We start from the raw sequence: 13,201 nt of genomic DNA on the forward strand, positions 1-13,201 counted from the left end.
TTTGAATATAACAGTTCATGAATAAATTGCTCATACTCATAATGCCTTTTGAAGTTTGTCGCTCTATGTTGCACACGGCGACAAAGTATTCTTAGAGCTTTTTGCATCTGGGCATTGGTTGGAGCAGCTTCTAAAATTTGTTCTTCTATACTTGAAGGGATAAATTAGGTTCACTTTCTTCTACTCGTTTAAAGTTCTCATCAGAAGCAGCTTAACATATTTCCGACACTATCACTGTAGCCACCACTTCAACATTGTTATCAATATCCGATCAATTTAAATTCTTTTGACATGCCATCTGGGGTTTTTATCAAAAATTTCATTTGTAAGATATTCAAATTCTTCAAAAGAAGGAGTTTCAGAGTTTGTTTTAAAATATTCACCTTTTTGGAAGCAGTTTTCAGTAGTCTTCTCTGAGACTTGCTTCCATGACATTGCTACCAAATATAATGCATCAAGAAGGGAAATTTTTTTTTTACTACAATTGCACTTGCATCAGATTGATCTTTTATATAAAGAAGTTTTGCTATAATTCTCACATGAACTTCCCTGCGATAAGCTTTAAAAGCTCATACGATGCTTGGTCACATGGTTAAATTCGAAAGTAAGAAAATTACTTTGATGTTGTTTAATTTAAGATCTCCCACTTAACTAACCAATTGTTGAAAATGTTATTAGTCATCCAAGCATTTGCACTAGAACAGCAGTCAACAAGCAAACTTTTGACACCTTTAAAACACCAAGGATTTTTACTTTTTCCAATCACTAGGAGCTCTTGTTTCTCTCCTTTCATATTAGCACAACAAAGAACCGTCACTCGCTCTTTTAAAGATTTAAATCCTTTAGTACAGTACTTTCATTTTTAAACAAATAAGTATGCTCAGGCATTGCACGAAAAATAGAGTTCTGTTTTGTCTGCATTGTAAATATCTTCAGAAGAATATTCAGCAGTAACTGTTGGCCACTCAGTCTTAATCCACACATCTGTTGATAAAAAAAAATCAGCATTTTTTCTTCACCATGAATACGCTTGTACACAATATTCTCACACTTTTTCCACTGTTAAATCATCCATCAGTTGCAGTGAAATTTTCTTTGCTCATTGTTTTTGCAAGTTCTGCTTTTTGACCTATCAGAGGCCAATTAATCGAACATTCTTTTCACGAACATTACTAAACCAAATTTTTTAATGCTGATTCAACTTGAGTATTCTTACCAGATCTGGCTCTCACTCTCTTCTGATTCATGTTCTCATTATTAAGAGCTGAAGTTTCAATGTTTGATGTTTTTAAGATCTTACACAAGAGTGGTTGTGAAATTTTTAGATGTACAGCTGCACTATGCTGACTCATTTTGGGCAACTTATCACTCAAAATTCTTTGCTTTTCTAGAAAAGATTAAATTTTTATCTTTTTTTATAAGGACTGTTTTAACGAGGACTTAAGGTTAAATTCACATACTGAAGGAGAGCATGAAAATAAACTCTGAAAATCACAAGTAGACTATTTATTCTCCCACTGCATTTGCCTGGAAGATATAAGATTAAAGGAAGATTAGCGAGAAAGTCAGATTTCAACAAATGTTCTTTGTCAAATTTTCTCCTGATTAACACTTATTTCTTAGAATTCTGAGATGCAAAAGGCTAAACATTCAAGGATTTTGATAACAATAATCAGAACTTTGATTATGATAGTGGATTATTTTTAATTAATTTTAAATGGTGTGTTTTGGGACCGACTGATTTGGATAATAGCTGATTGATAATTATCAATCGTGGATAATATTATCCACGATCACAATAAGCAGATTCTACTGTATGACATCCTTCATGGAGTCGGCAGACTCATTGTGGGAGGTTCATTCAACAGATAACATATTTATCATATAGAATCTTAAAGTCCTTAACGCTCCTAGCAACAACACATTCTGGTAATGCATTTCATTTACTGACAATTCTCCATGTAAAAAATCTACTCCTCACACTCTTCACCACACTTTTACATAACTTCCAGGAATGGCTTCTGGTTCTTCCCTCTCACCTTCTACTCTTTTTATAATCCCCTCTGGATTAATCTGATAAAATCCTCTCACTAACTTAAACGTCTATCATATGACCTCTTTCCTCCTCTCCACCAAACTCTGCAATCCACATCTCTTCAATCTCTCTCTCTCCATAGCCAGCATTCCAAACTCCTGATATTGTCTTAGTCACTCGTCTCTGGACCCTCTCCAATGTCTCCACATCACACTGAAAACCAGGTGACCAAATCTGAGCAAAATAGTCCAAGTGTGATCTGACCAGTGCCTTATATGGTGACACAACCACTTCCTTATCCTTGCATGTTAGAGTAGTTCTTATCATAGCAGCACTACGATGTGCAACCTTTGTAACATGCCCTCTAAACTTCAGTTTACTGTCAACCCTCACTCCCAAATCTCTAATCTCATCCACTTCCTGCAGTATGGCACCATTGATATAGTACACAGCCTTATATTTCTGCACTCCAAAATGCAACATCTTGCACTTATTGATATTAAAACTACAACCCCACTCTTTTGTCCAAGTAAAAAATTTATTCAGATCTTCCTGAAGGGATTCAGCATCAACAGTGCTACTTATAATTCTTCCCAACTTTGCATCAGCAAATAACTGAAGATCTCCAGTCAGTCCACACCATATATCGTTTACAAAAGAGTTAAACAGCAGGGGCCCTAGAACAGAACACTACTGGTTGCCCTTCTTTGATGGAGACACTTCTCCATCATACAACCTGCTGGTATCATTCAAAGAGCCAATCTCTGAACCATCTAACCAATATATTGTCTATTCCCATCCTCTGCAGCTTGTGCACCAACTTATCAATGACTAATATTATCATTATTTGTGACACCTCCAAGGAGTCCGAAGACTCGTCGCAGGAGGACACCTATTATACAACTGTCTCCACCTCTACTACCAATCATCTCAGTCAACGCCATCTACCGCCCACCACAACTAGTATTTTTTGTCTGTAAATTACGTGTGTTTTGAAGGGCCGATTTGTCTGTGTGCGGAATGAAAAACCCAAGTTACATGATGTCGAGGGGTTGTTACCCGATTAATGTGGAGATTTTTCATAGAATAGAGGGGGACTGAGGGTAAAACAAGAGTACATCACTAGAAGCTGTATAAAGAGCATAAGCAAAGAAGTGAGGAGAATGTTCTTTGCATGGAGAGTGTGCTGCCTGAGAGTGCAACAAGTATGAAAACTATGAATGGATTTAGGTACTGTTCGATAATTTTTTTTTTACACAAGACTGTGGACTTCCAATAATGAATCTTTTTGATATCGTGAATATCACAATGTCTTCCTAGGTCTAGCTACCATTGATGATAATCAATGAAGGTGGAAATCAGTCTGGGTAGTGACTCTTTCTGTAATGCATAGATATTTCTGAAAGGAATGCATATTGTATATCATGGGATACTGAGACAACTGAAGTCAAGAGCTCTATATACAAGTAGCCTAGTTGAAGATAATTCACATGCAAATTGTTTATGCTTAGGTAAAGGATTAAAACAGGAATCTTTTCTATATATTTTACCTGTAGCCAAGCAGAAAAACTTTCTACATCTAAAAGATTGCACAGTTAAAAGAAAAAGTGAACTTTGCCTGCTTTAATCTGTGACTAACTTTTAGGCATAATATAAAAAGATATGACATAAAAAACTCAACTTACTACAAATGACAGCTATAAAAATTGCCGATGTGAAAGCAGCTATGGAGTACAGTAAAATGCTTAGGTCTTTTCCAACTGTTTCTTTATTTCTAGAGTTGGGAACTAAGAGAGGAGGAAGAAGAAATCCAAGGGCAATACCCAACTAAAAAAAATAAATAAAATAACTTCAATTTATCTCTTCCACAACCACACTTTGGAAAATGATAAAGAAACATCTATATACATGCAAATAAGTTTACTAGAAGCCACAGTTTATCCAGCTGACTACTAAGTTAAGTGTGTTTAATTTCTTTATATATAATTTCCACTTAAAATCAGGATCCCTTCAACAATATAATATTCAATATCCAACTAGTCCAGACCATCAGTAACTGATAATTTTTCAGGTATGTAGCTAGCTACCCACCCAGAGTGTGATGATTTAACAAGATCATGGAGTTAGATCCATAGCAAGGGGTCTTGTACAACAGAAACAGAACATTATGATTACATTTTCAATAATCAAAGCATAATCTTAACGTTCTGTTGGTGAGTGCTATATGTGAGCAAGTCTCTTGAAATGCAGGGGGTTATATTCAGTGGTGGGCTATGGAAATTTTAACAAAGGGCTCGCATCTTCGAGCAAAAAACCTTATTTCACACAAAAACCTTTATTAATACAGCTTGTTTACAAATTCTAATCAAAAAGTATGAGAGGACAATCAACCTCTAAAGGCTATCATTTTTAAACAAATATTTCATGATCTAAACATGAAATATTTGCACACAATCAACTGTGTTAATTTATCTTACATAAGAAAAACATTTTTTAACTATCAAAATATAATAAATAATGAAATCTTTTATAATCTTTTATTAAAAATTTGATTGGCTACTGATTTTAACATGAAGGAAGAAGGATAAAGATAGCTCATGCGCATATTTTATTTTCAAACTTGGATGCATTTATTATAGAGGAGTTGAAACAATAATTCCAAATAATCTATACACTGCCGAATAGACTAATTTTTGTTAGGTTACCGTATGAGTTTGGCGCTTAATATATTTCCAAAAAAACTTTTTTTTGAAAAAATTAAAAAAAAGGGGCTCGCAAATTTGAGAAAAATTTAACAAAGGGCACACGTGAGCCCCTTATAGCTCACCACTGGTTATCTTCATTGAAAAAACCGCCATGGGGAAGGCTGTTCCAAAGAATAGAGGTACATGGAACAAGGACAAAATAATTGGTTTAGTCTGTTTTCAGTTAAACTGTGTAGGGACATTGACCAATGGCTGCATGTGTTCTTACATGATTTGAGAAAAGAGGTAGTGGTTAGTTTGATACAGCTACATACCTACAATTGATGAGGGAAATTTTTATCTATGTGGCCGGTAGGAGGGAAAATGACTGTGGAAGAATGATATTGTGGGATAAAAATAGGAATAGAGTGACTGATGCAGAGGACATAGTGGAATTGTCCAATGACCACTTTATTGGAGTATTTCATCCTGGAGGAGTCAGTTTTAATGCTAGAGGGATAGGGCAAGTTCAAGGTTTAGAGGCACATGAGGAGAGCGTGTTTCAGATACTGAGAACTCTGGATGTCAATAAAGCTTTGGGACTGGATGGTATTTCACCACGAGTTTTGAGAGAATGTGCTAGGGAACTGACAGTGCCTTTAACCTGGCTTTTCAATGAAAGTCTGGCTTCAGCAAAGGAGCCCAGGGAATGGAAGGAAGGTAAGATAGTGCCATTGCATAAGGGTGGTAACACACTGGACGTGTCTAATTATAGACCAGTCTGTGTGTCATCAGTAGTTGTTAAGATCTTGGAGAAAGTAGTGAGGGACCGTATACAGCACTGGGCAGATGAGGATAATGTTATCTGTGAGCATCAACATGGATTTGTGAAAGGGCACTCTTGTTTTAGCAATATACTAGCCTTTTATAATAAAGTTACAGAACATTAGATGAGGGAAAGGCATATACTGCAATTTTCTTAGACTTAGCAAAGGCATTTGACAGGGTGCCACATGATAAGCTGATATTTAAATTGCAACACATGGGTCTGGATGTCAGATTGGTCAACTGGATTCAGGATTGGCTGTCTGATAGGTATCAGAGTTGTGTATGGTGGAGCAGTTTCAAGGAGACAGAAGGTTACAATTGGGGTCCCACAGGGCTCAGTACTAGGACCTATATTGTTTAACCTTTATATCAATGATATTGCCAGTGAATTGCAAGGGAATATTCAGTTGTTTGCAGATGATGCAAAGCTGGGAAGGATTATTAGTAATAGTGCAGATGTGGTAGCCCTGCAAGAGGATTTGAATAAGCTAGATAGATGGGCAAATGAATGGGGTGTCAGTTTAATGCAACAAAATGTAAGGTCTTGAGGTTTGGGAAATATCGATGGAATGCTGCATACTCTATGGGAGGAGTTATACTGGAGGAAGTTGGGGAGACAAGAGATCTGGGATTGATGATGATTGATAGAAACCTGAAGTTTAGGGGACATATTGCAAAGGTGGTGAAGGTAACACAGAGGATTGCTGCAATTATGAGAAGGACACTGACCTACAGAGATAAGAGGATTATCATTCCGTTGTATAAGTCTCTGATCAGACCACACTTAGATTATTGTTCTCAGATTTGGTCCTCAGGATTTGAAAGGGATAAATTAACTGTGGAAAAGATACAAAGATGGTCTCAGGACTGTACAAGGATAGTTATGAGAATCGGCTGAGGGAATGTGGACTGCAGAGTTTGGCGGATAGAAGAAGGAGAGGTGATATGATTGAGACTTTTAAACTGTTGAGAGGTGGTTACGGGGTTGACACTGGGGAGTTCTTTCACTTGGTTGAACAGCAGGAAGGAGCGGTGACAAGAGGCCATCCCTGGAAGTTACGAAAGGAAACTGTGAGCAAGAGGGTGAGGAGTGGTTTCTTTGCATGGAGGGTGGTTGAGCCGTGGAATGCATTGCCTGATAGTGTGGTGACGGCGAGAACGGTCAATGAGTTTAAGGAGTGGTATGATAGACTGTTTCTTAGGGGAACCTCCCCTCAATGAGTCGTGACAGACTTTATGTTCTTAGGATGGACCTCCCACGATGAGTCTTTTGACTCCATGGAGGCCTGAATAATAATAATAGAAACCTGAAATTTAGGGGATATATTGCAAAGGTGGTGAAGGTAACACAGTTTGCTGCAATGACACTGACCTGCAGAGATAAGAGTAATCATTCTGTTGTATAAGACCCTGATCAGACCACACTTAGACTATTGTTACAGTCTAAGTGTGGTCTAGAAAGGAAAGGAAAGTTATAGTCTAGAAAAAAATTCAGATATGGTCCCCAGGGTCCGAAGAGATAAGTTAATGTGGGAAGGGTACAAAGGTGGATAACAAAGATGGTTTCAGGACTGTACAATTAGTTATGAAGATCAGCTGAGGGAACGTGGACTGCAGAGTTTGGTGGATAGAAGGAGAGGTGATATGATTGAGACTTTTAAACTGTTGAGAAGTGGTTATAGGGTTGACACTGGGGAGTTCTTTTGCTTGGTTGAACAGCAGGAAGGAGTGATGAAAAGGGGTCATCCATGGAAGTTACGAAAGGAAACTCTGAGAAAGAGGGGTGAGAAGTGGTTTCTTTGCATGGAGGGTGGTTGAACCGTGGAATGCATTGACTAATAGAGTGGCGAGAGCGAGAACGGTCAGCGAGTTTAAGGAGTGGTATGATAGACTTTGTAGTCTATCATACCACTGATCATAATAATAATAATAATAATAATTATATGATCCATGAATTTTAGGTTTCTATAAATCATCACCCCCCCCCCAAATCCCTTATCACCCCCACCACTTCCTCCAACAGAGTATGCAGCCTCCCTTACCTCCCAAACTTCACATTTAGCTGCATTACACTGATACCCCATTCATTTGCTCATCTGTCCAGTTTATTCAAATCCTTTTGCAGGGCTACCAAGTCTTCACTATTACTAATAACTCTTCCCAGCTTCATATCATCTGCAAATAACTGAATATCCCTCTGCAATCCATTAACAATGTCATTGATATAAAGGTTAAACAATACAGGTTCCAGTACTGAGCCCTGTGGGACTCCACTTATAACCTTCTGCTTCCTTACTACCACTCTCTCATACACAACTGATATCTATCAGAGATAGCCAACCCTGAATCCATTTCACTAACCTGACATCTAAACCCATGTACTGCAACTTGAACATCACCTTATCATGTGGTATCCTGTCAAATGCCTTTGACAAATCAAAAAGGCAACATGTGCCTTTCCCTCATCAACCACTCTTTGGTTGATGAGGGAATCATTACTAAAACGAAGAGCAACTCTTAACAAATCCATGCTGACTCTCACAGATAACATTACCCTCATCTGCCCAATGCTGTAAATGATCCCTCACTAATTTCTCCAAGATCGTAACAACCGATGAAATACAAACTGGTCTATAATTTGACACTTCCAGTCTTCTACCACCCTTATTGCAATAGCACTATTTTACCCTCCTTCCACTTAGACATCTTTCCCACAGGTGACTTCCAATGAAAAGCCAGGTCAAAGGAGCTATCATTTCTTTAGCACATTCAAAACCCATGGCAGAATCTCATCCAGTCCTATTGCTTTACTAACATCCAGAGTACTCAGTATTTGAAACACTCTTCTAAGCACCTCTAAACCTCGAACCTGCTTTATCCATTTAGTATTAAAACCTACTTCTCTAGGATGAAATACCCTAATAAAGTGTTCATTGAACAACTCCACTATGTCCTTTTCATCAGTCACTTTATTATTCCTATTTTTATCCAACAATGTCACTCTTCCCTAATTATTTCTCCTCGTACTAGCCACATAACAAAAGAATTTCTTAGGAGTTTCTTCGGATCTCAGGGCCAATCTCTTCTCATATTCCAATTTTGCCTTCCTTACTATACTAGTCACTTTCCTGACGTGAGAGTTATATTCTTTGTGCATCTGTTCTCCTTATATCTCTTCCATACCTACTTTTGACCTACATTTCACATTTGATATTGTTTACCATCCATTTTACACCTAATTGCATTCTTTTCTTCACTCTTATTATATAACTTGCTATATCCGGTAATAAATATTCCTTCTCAAATGCGTGGAAAGGCTTATATGTTTGCCGTACCTGTGTAGATATTATAGAAAACCTATACATACAGGGAGATATTTGCACAACCAGTCACACCATCACCCATCTCAACAGTATGGTATTATCCTATAAAAACTAACCCACAGAGCTAGAACAACTGGAACAAATTGTTCCAATGACAGTGCTCTCACTGCTGAATTCTCTCACTTATGTCACACCTTCTTAGCCAATGACTATAATCCATAGGATAGAAGAAATACTAAATGCTCCCCAGAAATCCCCCCCCCACATACACACACTGTCTGCCATAGAAGACTCCAGCAAAAACTGTCACCATCCCATACATAAAAAAAAAAAAAAATCCCTTTCAGATAGATTGATAAACCATCCAATTCTTTTAAGCTGGAATACCATAAAGGAACAATGCCAAGTTTGATGTTTAGGATATCACCTGACACAAACAAAAAACCCAGTAAGCAATATATAAACATGAATAATCTCACCTGATTGCCAAACACTCCAACAGCACATGCACGTGACACTCCTTTAGAGCTAAACCAAACAGCTGCCAATTGTGGAGGTATACCCAATATAAATATCTGAGACACTGCAACAATTGTTTGGCCAATCATAGCAACGTAAAATCGATCAGGAGATACACTAAGACACTTTATCCAAGAACCTATTAAAAAAAAAAACTATTACTACATTATAAAGATTTGCTAACAATTTCAATGAAGTTCACTTGGTTCACTGCAAAGCTTACAATTGTTACACATATTTATGAATGTGGGGAGTATCAGAAATAAGGAAGATAAGATTATTGCATTGAGTTTGTGCACCAGTGGTGGCTTATACATAAGCACTGTGACACTGCAGCACCCCCAAGGAAAAACGAAAAAATTAAATTTTGTTTGTGTTTATAAATAATAACAATGCTTACAACATTATATAAATGCAATACAACATGTTAAAGGTTACAGCTTATGTTTCAACATTGAATAGTTAATTGGAATTGTTCGATTAACGCTTCAGATTACAAAACAAATGCACTATGATCTAAACGCAGTGTTCAGAATTATCATGGTCTCAATTGCAACTAGACTCACCGATATTCATTTGTACTTGTCACTGCACGTAACAAACGAATCTGACACTCTTCATTGAGCAGTGTCGCTATAGATAAATTGCATGCTTGCACGCGTCATTCTGTGAGATACAAAACTTTTATTATTGGTGTGCGTTCGTGGTGAAGGTAAAATATTTTTGGTAAATCTTATTTTATTCTGTTAAAATAACATTTATTTATTATAGTTACAAAGCTGAATTATGACAAGTGTCACTGTTGAAAATATGAAAAGAATTATATTTTCTTGATTATCGTTACACGAAATAAATGCACTGCGATCTAATGCAGCGTCAGAATGTCAAAACCAACACTGCTCAATGAGCAGCGTCGCTACAGATATGCTTGCGTGCGTTATTTCTGTGTACGAAACTTTTATTATTGGTGTGTTCATAGTGAGAGTAAAATAGTTTTAATAAAACAGTTTTTGTAATATGTAAATCTACTTATTAATAAATTGGTTACTGATTAGGAAAAAAATGAATTATTTTTTCTTATTTTGTATATGCAGCACCCCCACTTATTTTCACTGGCCGCCACTGTTGTGCACCTAAAAATTGTTTTTAGGCACACAACAGTGGGCCTAAATTGTATTTAGGCCCATATTAACAGGAATAGAAATGGAGAGATATATTTTTCATGAAGATAGGAAAGGAAGAAGGGAGCAGGACTACTGCTGATGATAGCAAGAGAATAATGTCTGCACAAGTTTGAGCTACAAAGGGTGAAGAGTGTCAGTAGTTTTGAAGTGGTATAGTGTGATGTGGAAGTTGACGGAATGAGATATTTGGTGGAGTGTTTCACTACAGGGCCAAGGAATGTCCAAGGTGGAGACGAAGAAATACATAGGTAACTTGGCTTAGTGAAGTAAGCAAAGAGTGATCATCATGGGTGATTTCAATTACAGCAATATTGACTGGAATGAAGAGAATGAATTACTTGATTTCTTAAGGGACAACAATCTTAGACAATGTGTCCTCCGTTACATATTGTCTAAGATTGTTGTATATGTGATTATGAATGGAATGCTTAATCTTCCCCTGGTTGGTAATAGTGACCATGAAGTGATCACCTGGATTGCAGCTAGTCATATGAAAACTTCTATAAAGGAAGGGATATATGTGGAACTACAAGAAAACACTTCTAAAATTGTGAGGACAACACAAATTCTGGCAGTGGTGCATAAGACACTGATTTGTAGGGGGTAAGGAGATTGTGGTTCCATTATATTAGGCCACTTATGGGCTACTGTGCATGGATTAGGTCACCTGGGTTTGAAAAGGTCCAGAGGCAACTGACTAAGGTGGTTTCTGATCACTGGAATGTCCAGTATGAAGCAGTCGAGAAAATGCAATTTGCACTTTAGTAAATAGAGGAGAGGTGAAAATGATGAAACCCCCTTATCAACTTCTATCAAATTAACATTGAAGAGATTTATCATACAATGGTAAGAGAATAAGAGATCACTAGAAGCTGTATAAGAGTATGAAAAGTGAGTGAGCAGCGTTTTTTTTTTTTTTTTTTTAAATGGAGAGCGAATGATTGGAATGCATTGCCTGAGAGTATAGCAACTGTAGAGAATGTGAATGTATTTAATGTACAGTGTGTGTGTGTGTGAGAGAGAGAGAGAGGGTCTCCCATGATGAGCAATTGCATGGAGGTCTGAAGATAAAGTCAAGATATCTAAAATATTTTCAACATATTTCTAAGCTAGGTAAATAATACTGCTTGCTGTTATTAAAATCAAGACAAATTGATAGATAATCAGCTATTGATTTGAATAGAAGACAGTGCCAAATGTAAATAAAATTAACATCAGACCTCCATGAAGTCACACTGCAGGAGGTACACAATGTCATGCTTTAATCTCATTCAATGTAACCAACATTCATTTCACTCAGGCAACATTCCACTCAAGAACATGCTTCTTACTCCCTTGCTCACACACTCATCATAATCCAATCCAATGCACTAATTAATATCAAACCATCCATTCTAGATTAACTATCAACTTATGTGGCAATATCAAATGCCTTTATAAATTAAAAGTATACTACTACTGTATATTTGGAATTTACAAAATGCATTTGATATTGCAATCTCCAAGCCTTGTCCAATGCATCTGTCACCTTATTGTAATGTTAGCATATTACTAAAACACGACTTTCAGCAAATCTGTACTGTCCATCAAAGAGAATACTACCTCTCTTATGAAGCAGTACAATCTTGCTTTCCTTTTACTCCTTTGGAACTTGACCCAATGTAAAACTCATTAAACAAATGGGTCAAGACTAATGTCAACTCCCTCAAAAAATGTTGAGGGAGTTGACATTATGACGCATATGCCCTCAAAAAATGTTGCGATATCAATTCCCATAGCCTTATTAACATCAAGTTTACTCAATCCCCATACACCTTCTGTTCACTCATTCAATGTCTTTCCCCTTTCACTACTCTCAACCTCTGCATGTCACATTCACAAGGATTAAACATTTTCATGAACTGCTCATTTAATAACTCTACTATAACCTCTGTCGTGTTATCCTGTTACCATTTTCTCCAGTCAATGTCATCCTTCCATAATCATTTTCTGTTGGCTACATATCAAAGAACTCTGTAGGGCTTTTTTCTTATCCCCCTCTTACAGGATACTACTCTCCCATACACAGCTTGCTGATTGAAGATAGTCAATTTCCAATCCAACATACTAGTTTAATATCCAACCCCATCTGCTCTAGTTTGACTATCAACTTATCATGTAGTAATCTATCAAAAGCCTTTGCAAAGTCTAAGGCTACTACTGTGTATCCATCTCCCGTGTCCAATGCTGCTGTCACCGTATTGTAATAATATCAAGTTTACTTAATTCCCCAATATATACCTCTTACTCACTCACAGCCACTCTCCTCATCATCCAGTGCTCTCAAACTCTCCATGATATAACATTCACAAGGATGAAAGACCTTTATGAACTGCTCATTAAATATCTCAACTATATCCTCCACAGCAATTGTCCTTATACCATTTTCTCCAATCAATGCCATCCTACCATAATCATTTTTATATTTTCAAATAGAATCAAACCAAGTCACCCTCCTTGCCTGTTCTTTGTATTCCTCATGGAATTGATTATTACCACTTCTCTCATGTTGCCTCTAATGCTTTTTTTCTCTGTACTGCATACTTAATCTCCTCATCCATTTCACATCTACCTTATTTAACCTTCTGA

The 13,201-nt window shown here is 37.0% G+C and overlaps 1 protein-coding gene across 4 annotated transcripts in view; it reads right to left on the reverse strand.

The window, feature by feature from the left end:
• Positions 1–13,201, reverse strand: part of LOC150109696 (choline/ethanolamine transporter flvcr2a-like) — a 167,682-nt gene that overhangs the window by 66,426 nt on the left and 88,055 nt on the right. For all 4 annotated transcript variants that reach the window (XM_090414050.1, XM_090414068.1, XM_090414058.1 and 1 more), the window contains exons 3-4: positions 9,350–9,528; positions 3,721–3,862 (exon numbers count right to left, since the gene is read on the reverse strand). In XM_090414050.1, coding sequence (XP_090270176.1) covers positions 3,721–3,862; positions 9,350–9,528 — 321 coding nt within the window. The remainder of the gene's footprint in view (positions 1–3,720; positions 3,863–9,349; positions 9,529–13,201) is intronic.

The sequence above is a fragment of the Typopeltis vanoorti genome, chromosome 2 (assembly GCF_054136105.1).
Source record: "Typopeltis vanoorti isolate ZY-2024b chromosome 2, IOZ_Tvanoo_1.0, whole genome shotgun sequence".
Lineage (NCBI taxonomy): Eukaryota > Metazoa > Arthropoda > Arachnida > Uropygi > Thelyphonidae > Typopeltis > Typopeltis vanoorti.